Genomic DNA, 18470 nt, shown 5'->3' with positions numbered 1-18470 from the left:
TGTGTCCCCCTGTCTCTCTGCATCCATCGCAGTGTGTGTGTGGTCAGGAGTTCAGCTGACTCCAGTGTCGGCCGATTACTTGTTCTGTGTCTCCCTGTCTCTCTGTATCCATCGCAGCGTGTGTGAGGTCAGGAGTTCAGCTGACTCCAGTGTCGGCCGATTACTTGTTCTGTGTCCCCCTGTCTCTCTGCATCCATCGCAGCGTGTGTGTGGTCAGGAGTTCAGCTGACTCCAGTGTCGGCCGATTACTTGTTCTGTGTCCCCCTGTCTCTCTGTATCCATCGCAGCGTGTGTGAGGTCAGGAGTTCAGCTGACTCCAGTGTCGGCCGATTACTTGTTCTGTGTCCCCCTGTCTCTCTGTATCCATCGCAGCGTGTGTGAGGTCAGGAGTTCAGCTGACTCCAGTGTCGGCCGATTACTTGTTCTGTGTCTCCCTGTCTCTCTGTATCCATCGCAGCGTGTGTGAGGTCAGGAGTTCAGCTGACTCCAGTGTCGGCCGATTACTTGTTCTGTGTCCCCCTGTCTCTCTGCATCCATCGTAGCGTGTGTGAGGTCAGGAGTTCAGATCAGCTGACTCCAGTGTCGGCCGATTACTTGTTCTGTGTCCCCCTGTCTCTCTGCATCCATCGCAGCGTGTATGTGGTCAGGAGTTCAGCTGGCTCCAGTGTCGGCCGATTACTTGTTCTGTGTCTCTCTGTATCCATCGCAGCGTGTGTGTGTGTGGTCAGGAGTTCAGCTGACTCCAGTGTCGGCCGATTACTTGTTCTGTGTCTCCCTGTCTCTCTGTATCCATCGCAGCGTGTGTGAGGTCAGGAGTTCAGCTGACTCCAGTGTCGGCCGATTACTTGTTCTGTGTCCCCCTGTCTCTCTGTATCCATCGCAGCGTGTGTGAGGTCAGGAGTTCAGCTGACTCCAGTGTTGGCCGATTACTTGTTCTGTGTCCCCGTCTCTCTGCATCCATCGCAGCGTGTGTGTGGTCAGGAGATCAGCTGACTCCAGTGTCGGCCGATTACTTGTTCTGTGTCCCCCTGTCTCTCTGCATCCATCGCAGCGTGTGTGAGGTCAGGAGTTCAGCTGACTCCAGTGTCTGCCGATTACTTGTTCTGTGTCCCCCTGTCTCTCTGCATCCATCGCAGCGTGTGAGGTCAGGAGTTCAGCTGACTCCAGTGTCGGCCGATTACTTGTTCTGTGTCCCCCTGTCTCTCTGCATCCATCGCAGCGTGTGTGTGGTCAGGAGATCAGCTGACTCCAGTGTCGGCCGATTACTTGTTCTGTGTCTCCCTGTCTCTCTGCATCCATCGCAGCGTGTGTGTGGTCAGGAGATCAGCTGACTCCAGTGTTGGACGATTACTTGTTCTGTGTCTCCCTGTCTCTCTGTATCCATCGCAGCGTGTGTGAGGTCAGGAGTTCAGCTGACTCCAGTGTCGGCCGATTACTTGTTCTGTGTCCCCCTGTCTCTCTGCATCCATCGCAGCGTGTGTGAGGTCAGGAGTTCAGATCAGCTGACTCCAGTGTCGGCCGATTACTTGTTCTGTGTCCCCCTGTCTCTCTGCATCCATCGCAGCGTGTGTGAGGTCAGGAGTTCAGATCAGCTGACTCCAGTGTCGGCCGATTACTTGTTCTGTGTCCCCCTGTCTCTCTGCATCCATCGCAGCGTGTATGTGGTCAGGAGTTCAGCTGACTCCAGTGTCGGCCGATTACTTGTTCTGTGTCTCTCTGTATCCATCGCAGCGTGTGTGTGTGTGGTCAGGAGTTCAGCTGACTCCAGTGTCGGCCGATTACTTGTTCTGTGTCTCCCTGTCTCTCTGTATCCATCGCAGCGTGTGTGTGGTCAGGAGATCAGCTGACTCCAGTGTCGGCCGATTACTTGTTCTGTGTCTCCCTGTCTCTCTGCATCCATCGCAGCGTGTGTGAGGTCAGGAGATCAGCTGACTCCAGTGTCGGCCGATTACTTGTTCTGTGTCCCCCTGTCTCTCTGCATCCATCGCAGCGTGTGTGAGGTCAGGAGTTCAGCTGACTCCAGTGTCGGCCGATTACTTGTTCTGTGTCCCCCTGTCTCTCTGTATCCATCGCAGCGTGTGTGTGGTCAGGAGATCAGCTGACTCCAGTGTCTGCCGATTACTTGTTCTGTGTCTCCCTGTCTCTCTGTATCCATCGCAGCGTGTGTGTGGTCAGGAGTTCAGCTGACTCCAGTGTTGGCCGATTACTTGTTCTGTGTCCCCCTGTCTCTCTGCATCCATCGCAGCGTGTGTGTGGTCAGGAGTTCAGCTGACTCCAGTGTCTGCTGATTACTTGTTCTGTGTCCCCCTGTCTCTCTGCATCCATCGCAGCGTGTGTGAGGTCAGGAGTTCAGCTGACTCCAGTGTCTGCCGATTACTTGTTCTGTGTCCCCCTGTCTCTCTGTATCCATCGCAGTGTGTGAGGTCAGGAGTTCAGCTGACTCCAGTGTTGGACGATTACTTGTTCTGTGTCTCCCTGTCTCTCTGCATCCATCGCAGCGTGTGTGAGGTCAGGAGTTCAGCTGACTCCAGTGTTGGCCGATTACTTGTTCTGTGTCTCCCTGTCTCTCTGCATCCATCGCAGCGTGTGAGGTCAGGAGTTCAGCTGACTCCAGTGTCTGCCGATTACTTGTTCTGTGTCCCCCTGTCTCTCTGCATCCATCGCAGCGTGTGAGGTCAGGAGTTCAGCTGACTCCAGTGTCTGCCGATTACTTGTTCTGTGTCTCCCTGTCTCTCTGCATCCATCGCAGCGTGTGAGGTCAGGAGTTCAGCTGACTCCAGTGTCTGCCGATTACTTGTTCTGTGTCCCCCTGTCTCTCTGCATCCATCGCAGCGTGTGAGGTCAGGAGTTCAGCTGACTCCAGTGTCTGCCGATTACTTGTTCTGTGTCCCCCTGTCTCTCTGCATCCATCGCAGCGTGTGTGAGGTCAGGAGTTCAGCTGACTCCAGTGTTGGACGATTACTTGTTCTGTGTCTCCCTGTCTCTCTGTATCCATCGCAGCGTGTGTGAGGTCAGGAGTTCAGCTGACTCCAGTGTTGGCCGATTACTTGTTCTGTGTCTCCCTGTCTCTGCATCCATCGCAGCGTGTGTGTGGTCAGGAGTTCAGCTGACTCCAGTGTTGGCCGATTACTTGTTCTGTGTCCCCCTGTCTCTCTGCATCCATCGCAGCGTGTGTGAGGTCAGGAGTTCAGCTGACTCCAGTGTCGGCCGATTACTTGTTCTGTGTCCCCCTGTCTCTCTGCATCCATCGCAGCGTGTGTGAGGTCAGGAGTTCAGCTGACTCCAGTGTCGGCCGATTACTTGTTCTGTGTCCCCCTGTCTCTCTGCATCCATCGCAGTGTGTGTGTGGTCAGGAGTTCAGCTGACTCCAGTGTTGGCCGATTACTTGTTCTGTGTCCCCCTGTCTCTCTGCATCCATCGCAGCGTGTATGTGGTCAGGAGTTCAGCTGACTCCAGTGTTGGCCGATTACTTGTTCTGTGTCCCCCTGTCTCTCTGTATCCATCGCAGCGTGTGTGAGGTCAGGAGATCAGCTGACTCCAGTGTTGGCCGATTACTTGTTCTGTGTCCCCCTGTCTCTCTGTATCCATCGCAGCGTGTGTGTGGTCAGGAGTTCAGCTGACTCCAGTGTCGGCCGATTACTTGTTCTGTGTCCCCCTGTCTCTCTGCATCCATCGCAGCGTGTGTGTGGTCAGGAGTTCAGCTGACTCCAGTGTCGGCCGATTACTTGTTCTGTGTCTCCCTGTCTCTCTGTATCCATCGCAGCGTGTGTGTGGTCAGGAGTTCAGCTGACTCCAGTGTCGGCCGATTACTTGTTCTGTGTCTCCCTGTCTCTCTGTATCCATCGCAGCGTGTGAGGTCAGGAGTTCAGCTGACTCCAGTGTCAGCCGATTACTTGTTCTGTGTCCCCCTGTCTCTCTGCATCCATCGCAGCGTGTGTGTGGTCAGGAGTTCAGCTGACTCCAGTGTCGGCCGATTACTTGTTCTGTGTCTCCCTGTCTCTCTGCATCCATCGCAGCGTGTGTGTGGTCAGGAGATCAGCTGACTCCAGTGTCGGCCGATTACTTGTTCTGTGTCCCCCTGTCTCTCTGCATCCATCGCAGCGTGTGTGTGGTCAGGAGTTCAGCTGACTCCAGTGTCGGCCGATTACTTGTTCTGTGTCCCCCTGTCTCTCTGCATCCATCGCAGCGTGTGTGAGGTCAGGAGTTCAGCTGACTCCAGTGTTGGCCGATTACTTGTTCTGTGTCTCCCTGTCTCTCTGTATCCATCGCAGCGTGTGTGTGGTCAGGAGATCAGCTGACTCCAGTGTCGGCCGATTACTTGTTCTGTGTCTCCCTGTCTCTCTGCATCCATCGCAGCGTGTGTGTGGTCAGGAGTTCAGCTGACTCCAGTGTCGGCCGATTACTTGTTCTGTGTCCCCCTGTCTCTCTGCATCCATCGCAGCGTGTGTGTGGTCAGGAGTTCAGCTGACTCCAGTGTCGGCCGATTACTTGTTCTGTGTCCCCCTGTCTCTCTGCATCCATCGCAGCGTGTGTGTGGTCAGGAGTTCAGCTGACTCCAGTGTCGGCCGATTACTTGTTCTGTGTCTCCCTGTCTCTCTGCATCCATCGCAGCGTGTGTGAGGTCAGGAGTTCAGCTGACTCCAGTGTCGGCCGATTACTTGTTCTGTGTCCCCCTGTCTCTGCATCCATCGCAGCGTGTGTGAGGTCAGGAGTTCAGCTGACTCCAGTGTCGGCCGATTACTTGTTCTGTGTCCCCCTGTCTCTCTGCATCCATCGCAGTGTGTGTGTGGTCAGGAGTTCAGCTGACTCCAGTGTCGGCCGATTACTTGTTCTGTGTCCCCCTGTCTCTCTGCATCCATCGCAGCGTGTGTGAGGTCAGGAGATCAGCTGACTCCAGTGTCGGCCGATTACTTGTTCTGTGTCCCCCTGTCTCTCTGCATCCATCGCAGCGTGTGTGAGGTCAGGAGTTCAGCTGACTCCAGTGTCGGCCGATTACTTGTTCTGTGTCCCCCTGTCTCTCTGCATCCATCGCAGCGTGTGTGTGGTCAGGAGTTCAGCTGACTCCAGTGTCGGCCGATTACTTGTTCTGTGTCCCCCTGTCTCTCTGCATCCATCGCAGCGTGTGTGAGGTCAGGAGTTCAGCTGACTCCAGTGTCGGCCGATTACTTGTTCTGTGTCCCCCTGTCTCTCTGCATCCATCGCAGCGTGTGTGTGGTCAGGAGATCAGCTGACTCCAGTGTCGGCCGATTACTTGTTCTGTGTCCCCCTGTCTCTCTGCATCCATCGCAGCGTGTGTGAGGTCAGGAGTTCAGCTGACTCCAGTGTCTGCCGATTACTTGTTCTGTGTCCCCCTGTCTCTCTGCATCTATCGCAGTGTGTGTGTGGTCAGGAGTTCAGCTGACTCCAGTGTCGGCCGATTACTTGTTCTGTGTCCCCCTGTCTCTCTGCATCCATCGCAGCGTGTGTGTGGTCAGGAGTTCAGCTGACTCCAGTGTCGGCCGATTACTTGTTCTGTGTCCCCCTGTCTCTCTGCATCCATCGCAGCGTGTGTGAGGTCAGGAGTTCAGCTGACTCCAGTGTCGGCCGATTACTTGTTCTGTGTCCCCCTGTCTCTCTGCATCCATCGCAGCGTGTGTGTGGTCAGGAGATCAGCTGACTCCAGTGTCTGCCGATTACTTGTTCTGTGTCCCCCTGTCTCTCTGCATCCATCGCAGCGTGTGTGAGGTCAGGAGTTCAGCTGACTCCAGTGTCTGCTGATTACTTGTTCTGTGTCCCCCTGTCTCTCTGTATCCATCGCAGCGTGTGTGAGGTCAGGAGATCAGCTGACTCCAGTGTCTGCCGATTACTTGTTCTGTGTCCCCCTGTCTCTCTGTATCCATCGCAGCGTGTGTGAGGTCAGGAGTTCAGCTGACTCCAGTGTCTGCCGATTACTTGTTCTGTGTCCCCCTGTCTCTCTGCATCCATCGCAGCGTGTGTGTGGTCAGGAGTTCAGCTGACTCCAGTGTCGGCCGATTACTTGTTCTGTGTCTCCCTGTCTCTCTGCATCCATCGCAGCGTGTGTGTGGTCAGGAGTTCAGCTGACTCCAGTGTCGGCCGATTACTTGTTCTGTGTCCCCCTGTCTCTCTGCATCCATCGCAGCGTGTGTGTGGTCAGGAGTTCAGCTGACTCCAGTGTCGGCCGATTACTTGTTCTGTGTCTCCCTGTCTCTCTGCATCCATCGCAGCGTGTGTGAGGTCAGGAGTTCAGCTGACTCCAGTGTCGGCCGATTACTTGTTCTGTGTCTCCCTGTCTCTCTGCATCCATCGCAGCGTGTATGTGGTCAGGAGTTCAGCTGACTCCAGTGTCGGCCGATTACTTGTTCTGTGTCCCCCTGTCTCTCTGCATCCATCGCAGCGTGTGAGGTCAGGAGATCAGCTGACTCCAGTGTCGGCCGATTACTTGTTCTGTGTCCCCCTGTCTCTCTGCATCCATCGCAGCGTGTGAGGTCAGGAGTTCAGCTGACTCCAGTGTCGGCCGATTACTTGTTCTGTGTCCCCCTGTCTCTCTGCATCCATCGCAGCGTGTATGTGGTCAGGAGTTCAGCTGACTCCAGTGTCGGCCGATTACTTGTTCTGTGTCTCCCTGTCTCTCTGCATCCATCGCAGCGTGTATGTGGTCAGGAGTTCAGCTGGCTCCAGTGTCGGCCGATTACTTGTTCTGTGTCCCCCTGTCTCTCTGTATCCATCGCAGCGTGTGTGAGGTCAGGAGTTCAGCTGACTCCAGTGTCGGCCGATTACTTGTTCTGTGTCTCCCTGTCTCTCTGCATCCATCGCAGCGTGTGTGTGGTCAGGAGTTCAGCTGGCTCCAGTGTCTGCCGATTACTTGTTCTGTGTCCCCCTGTCTCTCTGCATCCATCGCAGCGTGTGTGTGGTCAGGAGTTCAGCTGACTCCAGTGTTGGCCGATTACTTGTTCTATGTCCCCCTGTCTCTCTGCATCCATCGCAGCGTGTGTGAGGTCAGGAGATCAGCTGACTCCAGTGTCGGCCGATTACTTGTTCTGTGTCTCCCTGTCTCTCTGCATCCATCGCAGCGTGTGTGTGGTCAGGAGATCAGCTGACTCCAGTGTCGGCCGATTACTTGTTCTGTGTCCCCCTGTCTCTCTGTATCCATCGCAGTGTGTGTGAGGTCAGGAGATCAGCTGACTCCAGTGTCGGCCGATTACTTGTTCTGTGTCCCCCTGTCTCTCTGTATCCATCGCAGCGTGTGTGTGGTCAGGAGTTCAGCTGACTCCAGTGTCGGCCGATTACTTGTTCTGTGTCCCCCTGTCTCTCTGCATCCATCGCAGCGTGTGTGAGGTCAGGAGTTCAGCTGACTCCAGTGTTGGCCGATTACTTGTTCTGTGTCCCCCTGTCTCTCTGCATCCATCGCAGCGTGTGAGGTCAGGAGTTCAGCTGACTCCAGTGTCAGCCGATTACTTGTTCTGTGTCCCCCTGTCTCTCTGTATCCATCGCAGCGTGTGTGTGGTCAGGAGTTCAGCTGACTCCAGTGTCAGCCGATTACTTGTTCTGTGTCCCCCTGTCTCTCTGTATCCATCGCAGCGTGTGTGAGGTCAGGAGTTCAGCTGACTCCAGTGTCTGCCGATTACTTGTTCTGTGTCCCCCTGTCTCTCTGCATCCATCGCAGCGTGTGTGGTCAGGAGTTCAGCTGACTCCAGTGTCTGCCGATTACTTGTTCTGTGTCCCCCTGTCTCTCTGCATCCATCGCAGCGTGTGTGGTCAGGAGTTCAGCTGACTCCAGTGTCTGCCGATTACTTGTTCTGTGTCTCCCTGTCTCTCTGTATCCATCGCAGCGTGTGTGTGGTCAGGAGTTCAGCTGGCTCCAGTGTCTGCCGATTACTTGTTCTGTGTCCCCCTGTCTCTCTGTATCCATCGCAGCGTGTGTGAGGTCAGGAGTTCAGCTGACTCCAGTGTTGGCCGATTACTTGTTCTGTGTCCCCCTGTCTCTCTGTATCCATCGCAGCGTGTGTGAGGTCAGGAGTTCAGCTGACTCCAGTGTCGGCCGATTACTTGTTCTGTGTCCCCCTGTCTCTGCATCCATCGCAGCGTGTGTGAGGTCAGGAGTTCAGCTGACTCCAGTGTCTGCCGATTACTTGTTCTGTGTCCCCCTGTCTCTCTGCATCCATCGCAGCGTGTGTGGTCAGGAGTTCAGCTGACTCCAGTGTCTGCCGATTACTTGTTCTGTGTCTCCCTGTCTCTCTGCATCCATCGCAGCGTGTGTGGTCAGGAGTTCAGCTGACTCCAGTGTCTGCCGATTACTTGTTCTGTGTCTCCCTGTCTCTCTGCATCCATCGCAGCGTGTGTGGTCAGGAGTTCAGCTGACTCCAGTGTCGGCCGATTACTTGTTCTGTGTCCCCCTGTCTCTGCATCCATCGCAGCGTGTGTGAGGTCAGGAGTTCAGCTGACTCCAGTGTTGGCCGATTACTTGTTCTGTGTCTCCCTGTCTCTCTGCATCTATCGCAGCATGTGTGTGGTCAGGAGTTCAGCTGACTCCAGTGTCGGCCGATTACTTGTTCTGTGTCCCCCTGTCTCTCTGCATCCATCGCAGCGTGTGTGTGGTCAGGAGATCAGCTGACTCCAGTGTCGGCCGATTACTTGTTCTGTGTCCCCCTGTCTCTCTGCATCCATCGCAGCGTGTGTGTGGTCAGGAGTTCAGCTGACTCCAGTGTCTGCCGATTACTTGTTCTGTGTCCCCCTGTCTCTCTGCATCCATCGCAGCGTGTGTGAGGTCAGGAGTTCAGCTGACTCCAGTGTCGGCCGATTACTTGTTCTGTGTCCCCCTGTCTCTCTGCATCCATCGCAGCGTGTGAGGTCAGGAGTTCAGCTGACTCCAGTGTCGGCCGATTACTTGTTCTGTGTCCCCCTGTCTCTCTGCATCCATCGCAGCGTGTGTGAGGTCAGGAGTTCAGCTGGCTCCAGTGTTGGCCGATTACTTGTTCTGTGTCTCCCTGTCTCTCTGCATCCATCGCAGTGTGTGTGAGGTCAGGAGTTCAGCTGGCTCCAGTGTTGGCCGATTACTTGTTCTGTGTCCCCCTGTCTCTCTGCATCCATCGCAGCGTGTGTGTGGTCAGGAGTTCAGCTGACTCCAGTGTCGGCCGATTACTTGTTCTGTGTCCCCCTGTCTCTCTGCATCCATCGCAGCGTGTGAGGTCAGGAGTTCAGCTGACTCCAGTGTCGGCCGATTACTTGTTCTGTGTCCCCCTGTCTCTCTGCATCCATCGCAGCGTGTGTGTGGTCAGGAGTTCAGCTGACTCCAGTGTCGGCCGATTACTTGTTCTGTGTCCCCCTGTCTCTCTGCATCCATCGCAGCGTGTGTGAGGTCAGGAGTTCAGCTGACTCCAGTGTCGGCCGATTACTTGTTCTGTGTCTCCCTGTCTCTCTGCATCCATCGCAGCGTGTGTGAGGTCAGGAGTTCAGCTGACTCCAGTGTCGGCCGATTACTTGTTCTGTGTCCCCCTGTCTCTCTGCATCCATCGCAGCGTGTGTGTGGTCAGGAGTTCAGCTGACTCCAGTGTCGGCCGATTACTTGTTCTGTGTCCCCCTGTCTCTCTGCATCCATCGCAGCGTGTGTGAGGTCAGGAGTTCAGCTGACTCCAGTGTCGGCCGATTACTTGTTCTGTGTCTCCCTGTCTCTCTGCATCCATCGCAGCGTGTGAGGTCAGGAGTTCAGCTGACTCCAGTGTCGGCCGATTACTTGTTCTGTGTCCCCCTGTCTCTCTGCATCCATCGCAGCGTGTGTGGTGTCAGGAGTTCAGCTGACTACAGTGTCGGCCGATTACTTGTTCTGTGTCCCCCTGTCTCTCTGCATCCATCGCAGCGTGTATGTGGTCAGGAGTTCAGCTGACTCCAGTGTCGGCCGATTACTTGTTCTGTGTCTCCCTGTCTCTCTGCATCCATCGCAGCGTGTGAGGTCAGGAGTTCAGCTGACTCCAGTGTCGGCCGATTACTTGTTCTGTGTCTCCCTGTCTCTCTGCATCCATCGCAGCGTGTGTGTGGTCAGGAGATCAGCTGACTCCAGTGTCGGCCGATTACTTGTTCTGTGTCCCCCTGTCTCTGCATCCATCGCAGTGTGTGTGTGGTCAGGAGTTCAGCTGACTCCAGTGTCGGCCGATTACTTGTTCTGTGTCCCCCTGTCTCTCTGTATCCATCGCAGCGTGTGTGTGGTCAGGAGTTCAGCTGACTCCAGTGTTGGCCGATTACTTGTTCTGTGTCCCCCTGTCTCTCTGCATCCATCGCAGTGTGTGTGTGGTCAGGAGTTCAGCTGACTCCAGTGTCGGCCGATTACTTGTTCTGTGTCCCCCTGTCTCTCTGCATCCATCGCAGCGTGTGTGTGGTCAGGAGTTCAGCTGACTCCAGTGTCTGCCGATTACTTGTTCTGTGTCCCCCTGTCTCTCTGCATCCATCGCAGCGTGTGTGTGGTCAGGAGTTCAGCTGACTCCAGTGTTGGACGATTACTTGTTCTGTGTCTCCCTGTCTCTCTGCATCCATCGCAGCGTGTGTGTGGTCAGGAGTTCAGCTGACTCCAGTGTCGGCCGATTACTTGTTCTGTGTCTCCCTGTCTCTCTGCATCCATCGCAGCGTGTGTGTGGTCAGGAGTTCAGCTGACTCCAGTGTTGGACGATTACTTGTTCTGTGTCTCCCTGTCTCTCTGCATCCATCGCAGCGTGTGTGAGGTCAGGAGTTCAGCTGACTCCAGTGTTGGCCGATTACTTGTTCTGTGTCTCCCTGTCTCTCTGCATCCATCGCAGCGTGTGTGAGGTCAGGAGTTCAGCTGACTCCAGTGTCTGCCGATTACTTGTTCTGTGTCCCCCTGTCTCTCTGTATCCATCGCAGCGTGTGTGTGGTCAGGAGTTCAGCTGACTCCAGTGTCTGCCGATTACTTGTTCTGTGTCCCCCTGTCTCTCTGCATCCATCGCAGCGTGTGTGTGGTCAGGAGATCAGCTGACTCCAGTGTCGGCCGATTACTTGTTCTGTGTCCCCCTGTCTCTCTGCATCCATCGCAGCGTGTGTGAGGTCAGGAGTTCAGCTGACTCCAGTGTCGGCCGATTACTTGTTCTGTGTCCCCCTGTCTCTCTGCATCCATCGCAGCGTGTGTGAGGTCAGGAGTTCAGCTGACTCCAGTGTCGGCCGATTACTTGTTCTGTGTCCCCCTGTCTCTCTGCATCCATCGCAGCGTGTGTGTGGTCAGGAGTTCAGCTGACTCCAGTGTTGGCCGATTACTTGTTCTGTGTCCCCCTGTCTCTCTGCATCCATCGCAGCGTGTGTGAGGTCAGGAGATCAGCTGACTCCAGTGTTGGCCGATTACTTGTTCTGTGTCCCCCTGTCTCTCTGCATCCATCGCAGCGTGTGTGTGGTCAGGAGTTCAGCTGACTCCAGTGTTGGACGATTACTTGTTCTGTGTCCCCCTGTCTCTCTGCATCTATCGCAGCGTGTGTGTGGTCAGGAGATCAGCTGACTCCAGTGTTGGACGATTACTTGTTCTGTGTCCCCCTGTCTCTCTGCATCCATCGCAGCGTGTGTGTGGTCAGGAGTTCAGCTGACTCCAGTGTTGGACGATTACTTGTTCTGTGTCCCCCTGTCTCTCTGCATCCATCGCAGCGTGTGTGAGGTCAGGAGATCAGCTGACTCCAGTGTCTGCCGATTACTTGTTCTGTGTCTCCCTGTCTCTCTGCATCCATCGCAGCGTGTGTGAGGTCAGGAGTTCAGCTGACTCCAGTGTCGGCCGATTACTTGTTCTGTGTCCCCCTGTCTCTCTGCATCCATCGTAGCGTGTGTGAGGTCAGGAGTTCAGATCAGCTGACTCCAGTGTCGGCCGATTACTTGTTCTGTGTCCCCCTGTCTCTCTGCATCCATCGCAGTGTGTGTGTGTGGTCAGGAGTTCAGCTGACTCCAGTGTCGGCCGATTACTTGTTCTGTGTCCCCCTGTCTCTCTGCATCCATCGCAGCGTGTGTGAGGTCAGGAGTTCAGCTGACTCCAGTGTCGGCCGATTACTTGTTCTGTGTCTCCCTGTCTCTCTGCATCCATCGCAGCGTGTGTGAGGTCAGGAGTTCAGCTGACTCCAGTGTCGGCCGATTACTTGTTCTGTGTCCCCCTGTCTCTCTGCATCCATCGCAGCGTGTGTGAGGTCAGGAGATCAGCTGACTCCAGTGTTGGCCGATTACTTGTTCTGTGTCCCCCTGTCTCTCTGTATCCATCGCAGCGTGTGTGTGGTCAGGAGTTCAGCTGACTCCAGTGTCGGCTGATTACTTGTTCTGTGTCCCCCTGTCTCTCTGCATCCATCGCAGCGTGTGTGTGGTCAGGAGTTCAGCTGACTCCAGTGTCGGCCGATTACTTGTTCTGTGTCCCCCTGTCTCTCTGCATCCATCGCAGCGTGTGTGAGGTCAGGAGTTCAGCTGACTCCAGTGTCGGCCGATTACTTGTTCTGTGTCCCCCTGTCTCTCTGTATCCATCGCAGTGTGTGTGAGGTCAGGAGTTCAGCTGGCTCCAGTGTCTGCCGATTACTTGTTCTGTGTCCCCCTGTCTCTCTGCATCCATCGCAGCGTGTGTGTGGTCAGGAGTTCAGCTGACTCCAGTGTCGGCCGATTACTTGTTCTGTGTCCCCCTGTCTCTCTGTATCCATCGCAGCATGTGCGGGGTGTGAGTTGAGCTCAGTTCAGATTAGGTGACTCCAGTGCCGGAATAAACTCAGCTGACCTCACAGCCCCCACACACTGCGATGGATGCAGGGGGACACAGAACAAGTAATCGTCCGACACTGGAGACATCTGATTACTTGTTCTGCTGGCGCTGTGGTCAGGAGTAGGGATGAGTGAGCAGTAAAATGCTCGGGTGCTCGATGTGAATGTAAATTTTTTTTTTTTTTTTTTTTTAATTCTTAAAAAAAACCATGGACTCCCGCTGCATTTTTTATTGGAAACCCAAGCGGCTACTGGCTGCTAACCCCCACTGCTTGGTGTTAGCTTCACTGGCAATGGAAAATCCAGGACAGCCCTTTTTTTTTTATTTTTTTAAGTTTTTGCCTAAAAACTAAAAAAAATTACGTGGGCTTCACCCATTTTTGTATCCAGCCAGGTATAACTAGGCAGCTGGGGATTTGAATTCGCAGTAGAGGGTGGCCCAAGCTTTCTGGGCCCCCCGCTGAAAATTGCAGTTTACAGCCACCCCAGAAAATGTCGCTTTCATAAAAGCGCCATCTTCTGGCGCTGTATCCAATTCTTCCAGCGGCCCTGGTACGCTGGGTAATAAGGGGTTAATACAGTTTTGTTTTATCAGTTGGTATTAAGTCTGAGATTCTTAATGTCAGGCCAAGTTTGACCCAGCCATTAAGAATCTCCAATAAAGGGTTAAAAAGACACCAAACAGAGAAAAAAATACTTTATTAGAAAAAAATACAGACACACTTAGAGACTCCATGTTTATTACTCCCTCTCACCCCTCCACGATCCTGGTCTTCTGTTTATTTCAACCCATGCAGCTCTGCTATATCACACTGCACAGGGAGGAAGAACACTGCTCCTCCCCGTGCTGTGTAATCGAGCAGAGGCTGCGGCGGGTTGGTAGGCGGTGACGTCACCGCTGCCATAGTAACCTACTGAGCGGTTAACTACAGCAACAGTGATCTCCGATCAGCTGATTCCCGGCGCCGCTATTCAGCGGCTCCTGCAGGAGCCAGTGCATAGCGGCCCCGGTAATCAGGTGATCGGAGATTACCGATGCTATAGTAACCCGCTCGGTAGGTTACTATGGCAACTGTGACGTTGCACCTCCTAGTACCTACACTACCTAAGACACGCACTAAAGTCTGTCCCTAGCTCAGCAGCACCTCCCCCTACACTAGCTGACTGTGGATCAGAGAGCCGAGCACAGCGCCGTCAGCTGTCATATAGAGCTGATGACGCTGTGTGGCCAGCCAATCACTGTAATGCCACAGCCATGGCATTAGTGTGTGACAGCCAATCCCTGCATGTGGGCTGACTCTGTAAATACCGCCCACATGCAGGGAGGTGGAGCCGAGCATCTGCCCGAGCATCTCGCCGGTACTCGGAGCTTGCTGAATATACCGAGCACTGAGAAGCTCGGGCGAGCACAGAGTAGCGGCGAGCATGCTCGCTCATCCCTACTGGTGAGGTCATGCACTGCGCTGCCCATAATCTCACACCTGCGCAAATACATCACCGGCGCGCGGGAAACTGGTTTTTATGCTCGGCCCACGATAGGCACACGGCGAACTGCGCCTGCGCGAGACTTTGCCAGCAGCGTGGATGATGATGATGATGACGGCGGCGGTGTCTGTCAATCATGACAGGAGGATGGCGAACATCATCTGTAGGAGGGAGGACAGGAGCCGAAATAGAGCCCGCCCATCTGGCCAACAGTTCATTTGCATAGGAAACGGTGAGATTTTCTAAAGTTCTTTTTGGGGTCTGCAAGGGGGGCCAGCAACAAGGTGCAGAAGGGGAGACTTTTGTTTTAATAGTGATAAAACTGGTGACAGGTTACCTTTAAACAACTATTTACATTAGAGTCCTGTAGAATCTCCTGAGATGCGGGGATCCCGCCCCGGAACGACCCCAGGCATCAGGTAGACCGTTGACAGGGTCGTCTGCACCCCTTGGTGACAAGGCCCTGGTTTTGTTGGGCATCCTGTGGCTGACCCTTCAGCTTTCGCGGCTCTAGATGTTAGATCTGCTTTAGGCTGTGTGGTGACCTCTAGGGCGTACCACCCTCGTTCTCCCTTGTGCCGGGTGTCAAGTGTCTTTTACCCTGGCCAGTATTTGTGCTACTGTCCCTTTGTCAGTGTGTGGCCGGCACTTTACTTCACGCTCGGCTGCATCGGTTAACTGTCCTATTATGCCCACTTTTTGACCTTTGCTCAGGGGTACACTTCAAACAGACCGTGCAGCCTCTCTATAGTTGCTCAGAGTATGCGACTCCCCTGAGTATTGCGGTAACCAGGCCGCTCCCGGGATGTGCGGTATAACGGGCGCTGGGGGTGCAGCGGCAGCCTCATCTCCACCTGGGCTGGACATCTTCCTCCCCCCTTAGTGGACCTTACCAGGCTCCACGTTTCTCTTTCAGGGAGTACAGGGTTAATTAACAGTCGCTCTGATGGCGGGCTTTCTTCGCGCTCTTTTTATGGCACGCCCCTTTCTCCTTGCGCGCGGCTAGTTTATTGGCGGCAACAGTTCACTACTGCGCAATTCAACAGTTCATAAACACACAGTACTTGGGCACACAGTACCTGGTGGTATCGGGCACGTTATCCTGTTCATGACGTCAAAGTTGACACGCCCAGCTCCAAGGCCAAGGGGTACTTGTTACTGGGCCGGACTAGTCCGTTGATGTCGCGGCGACGAGGCCCGGTTCTGTGACCCTGGTGGTGTCTTTTGATAATAAAGGGATGATTATTATGATGACGGGAGTTGTAGTTAAGAGTATAAGTCTGTCACTCCACCTGTGGTTTTGCGGCTATGTGGGCCACCGCTGCGCTGTGTGTTCCCCGGGGCAGATGATGATGGTGCAGCGGAGGGGATATTGCTCCCCACAGGTAGAGCTTGAGGACCGGGGAACATGAGAGGGCGCGGGAAGGATGTAGATGTCACTGGGGGTTACAGTAAGTCTCTGCCAGCAGACTGTACATCTGAGGATCTGGTAATCACCCGCGGTATGATGGGATCTACCATGATGGGCTCCCGCCGATCCCGGGCAGCTCAGAGGCCATCCCCCTGAGATGTGCCTTCCCTGGTTGTCTCTACTGTGCTGACTCTCGCCCTCCTGTCCCGCGTGTCCACACATAGTGCCCTGAGCCAGGGGCCGCGGCCTTCAACGGGTTTTCTGCCTGCTTGGCTCCCTGATCCTCTGTAGCCCCCTTCCAGCGGATTCGTGTGCTGATTTTCGGCCCTGGATGCTTGTAGCCACGCTGGCCCCCGATGTTACTAAACAGTACGTTAGTTTTCTTTTAGTCTAGGGACCGGGTCCCTGTTTTTGCTGCCAGATCCTTCCACCCAGCGTTCTGTGCAGCAAGCCCACGGGTGCCCCCCCCCCCCGCACTCCCGTGTTTGTAGGATACTCCTCTTTGGTGTCACCTGGGTCGAGCAGGACCCCGGGTCTCTACGCTCCGGTCACCTCCTCACCACACTCCACTCACAGAGGAAGGGGAGATACGGGGCCCCCCCGAGAGGGAGGAGGAGGAAGGGGAGAGTGACGGGCCCACCCCAGGAGAGAAGAGGACAAAACTCCCTTTTAAAGAAGGGGAGGGGGTATGGGGAGATGAGTGACGGGGCCCGCGGGAAAGATGGGGAGGGGCCCTGGGGATAAAAAGTGAGTCCAAGGAAATAGAGAAGGGGACGAGGTTCTCGGAGAGGAGGAAGAGACTGGGAGGGGGCCCCCAGGAGAGAAGGGGATGGGGGTCCCCGGGAGAGAAGAGGATAAATGAAGCCCCAGGAAAGGCAGTCCCTAGGAGAGAAGAGGATGGGGTCTCCAGGGATGGAGAGCGAGTGGGAGAGAAGAGGATGGGGCACCTGGGAGAGAGAAGGGGACACCCCGATAGAGCGATGGGAAGAGGAGGGATGAGGGCCCCAGAGAGCCATAGAAGGGGATGAAGGACCCTGGTAGACAAGAGGATGGGACCACCGAAAACTAGAGAAGGCGACGCAGTGCCTCAGAGAGAGGGATGTGGCTCCCCCAAGAGAAGAGGCCAGTTGTTCATAGGGAGGGCCTGCGTTAATGCACATTTTGGTGCTTTGTTTTCAGGTGATTGTTGAGAAGGCTCCAAAAGCGAGGATCGGAGATCTGGACAAGAAGAAATATCTGGTGCCCTCAGATCTTACAGGTATCATACAGCCCCTAATACCGCCCACTCCCACCATGGTGTCACAACTGATTGAACGACCCCCTCTGGTCAGTTGGCCAGTTTTACTTTCTCATCAGGAAAAGGATTCACTTACGTGCGGAAGACGCTCTGTTCTTCTTCGTCAACAACGTCATCCCCCCAACCAGCGCCACCATGGGACAACTCTACCAGGTGAGTACAGAATAGAAGAGCTGTGTGAGTACAGGAATAGTATATACAGGGCAGGATGGAGGTGTAGTGTAGAGCTGTATATACAGTACTGGACTGTGTACAGGAATAGTAGGGCTTGTAGTTGTGACATGTACCTTTTTTTTGTTTCCTAGGAACACCATGAAGAGGACTGCTTCCTGTATATTGCGTACAGTGATGAGAGTGTATACGGGCAGTAGCCATCACCCCTTTACTTATTCCTTATTCATGGTCTTTGATTCGCTCCTCTTACCTGATCACTTCAGTTTTCCCTTTTAATCCTGTTATGTTTGTTTAATTGCCCCTCTGGGGCTCTTCATTTTTGGGGTTGTAGTTATTTCTCCCCTTTCTATCAGCCCTATTATGGGTTGTTCGTAATAAAATAACCTGACGTGCGTTGTGTTCTAGTTTGTGTGTTCTGTATTTGGGAAGGAAAATGTTGATAGTCACTGCTCTGCGGAGTCCAGACCTCCTCAGGTAATATCAGTACACTGCTTTGTCCTGGAGATTCATGGCTGAGCAGCTGTGTTCTGCCGTACACCACCAGGCACAATGTCAAGCGCCAGAGTGAGCAGTGTAAAGCTGCTGTGAGGATTATGATTAATATGATAATCATTTATGTCAGTCAGCTGTCACTGTTCATTTACACACCCCTTGCCCTGCAGCAAAAATCCAACACCAAGAACTGGGAGCCAAATGACAAGGTGAAAAAATCCAATCAAGACTTAGGAAGAGTTCCTGAATATATGCATGCTCCCTGCTGTCAAGGTATTCAGCTAAGGATATGGGCGGACAGCTACAAGTTTTACAAGCAGCTTCAAACAAGAATCTGAGACTTTGAGGCTATGTCCGCACGTTGCTTTTTACCTGCTTTTTTGCTGCTTTTTCAACTGCAGCGTTTAATGCCAAAATGGATGTGTTCTGCTTTTCAAGCAAAGTCTATGGGAATTTGGGTTTGTTGTCCGCACTGTGCAGTTCAAACTGCAGCCTTTTTGTTGCAGAACTTTGGTCAAAAACTCAGCTTTGCAGTGCAAAACCCAAATGGCAAAAACAACTGACATGTCAATTGTTTTTGCCATTTGGGTTTTGCACTGCAAAGCTGAGTTTTTGACCAAAGTTCTGCAACAAAAAGGCTGCAGTTTGAACTGCACAGTGCGGACAACAAACCCAAATTCCCATAGACTTTGCTTGAAAAGCAGAACACAACCATTTTGGCATTAAACGCTGCAGTTGAAAAAGCAGCAAAAAAGCAACGTGCGGACATAGCCTGAGGCTCCTGTGTAAGAGCTACAGTATTACGGAGTGCTTCTCTCCTTAATAGATATAGGGCAGGTATATTTCTGGCTTTACGATGGGAAGATGAACGTCACATCTATTTTCTATTAATAATGG

The 18470-nt window shown here is 53.8% G+C and overlaps 1 protein-coding gene across 1 annotated transcript in view; it reads left to right on the top strand.

The window, feature by feature from the left end:
- Positions 1 to 17478, top strand: part of LOC142269458 (gamma-aminobutyric acid receptor-associated protein) — a 42990-nt gene extending 25512 nt beyond the window's left edge. Inside the window, exons 2-4 of the mRNA XM_075332408.1 lie at positions 16790 to 16868; positions 16942 to 17060; positions 17213 to 17478. Of these exons, the coding sequence (XP_075188523.1) occupies positions 16790 to 16868; positions 16942 to 17060; positions 17213 to 17278 (264 nt within the window). The 3' untranslated portion in view covers positions 17279 to 17478. The remainder of the gene's footprint in view (positions 1 to 16789; positions 16869 to 16941; positions 17061 to 17212) is intronic.
- Positions 17479 to 18470: the final 992 nt, after the last annotated feature.

This window comes from Anomaloglossus baeobatrachus, unplaced genomic scaffold, assembly GCF_048569485.1.
Source record: "Anomaloglossus baeobatrachus isolate aAnoBae1 unplaced genomic scaffold, aAnoBae1.hap1 Scaffold_3202, whole genome shotgun sequence".
Taxonomy (NCBI): domain Eukaryota; kingdom Metazoa; phylum Chordata; class Amphibia; order Anura; family Aromobatidae; genus Anomaloglossus; species Anomaloglossus baeobatrachus.
This window is presented reverse-complemented; position numbering and strand designations above follow the sequence as displayed.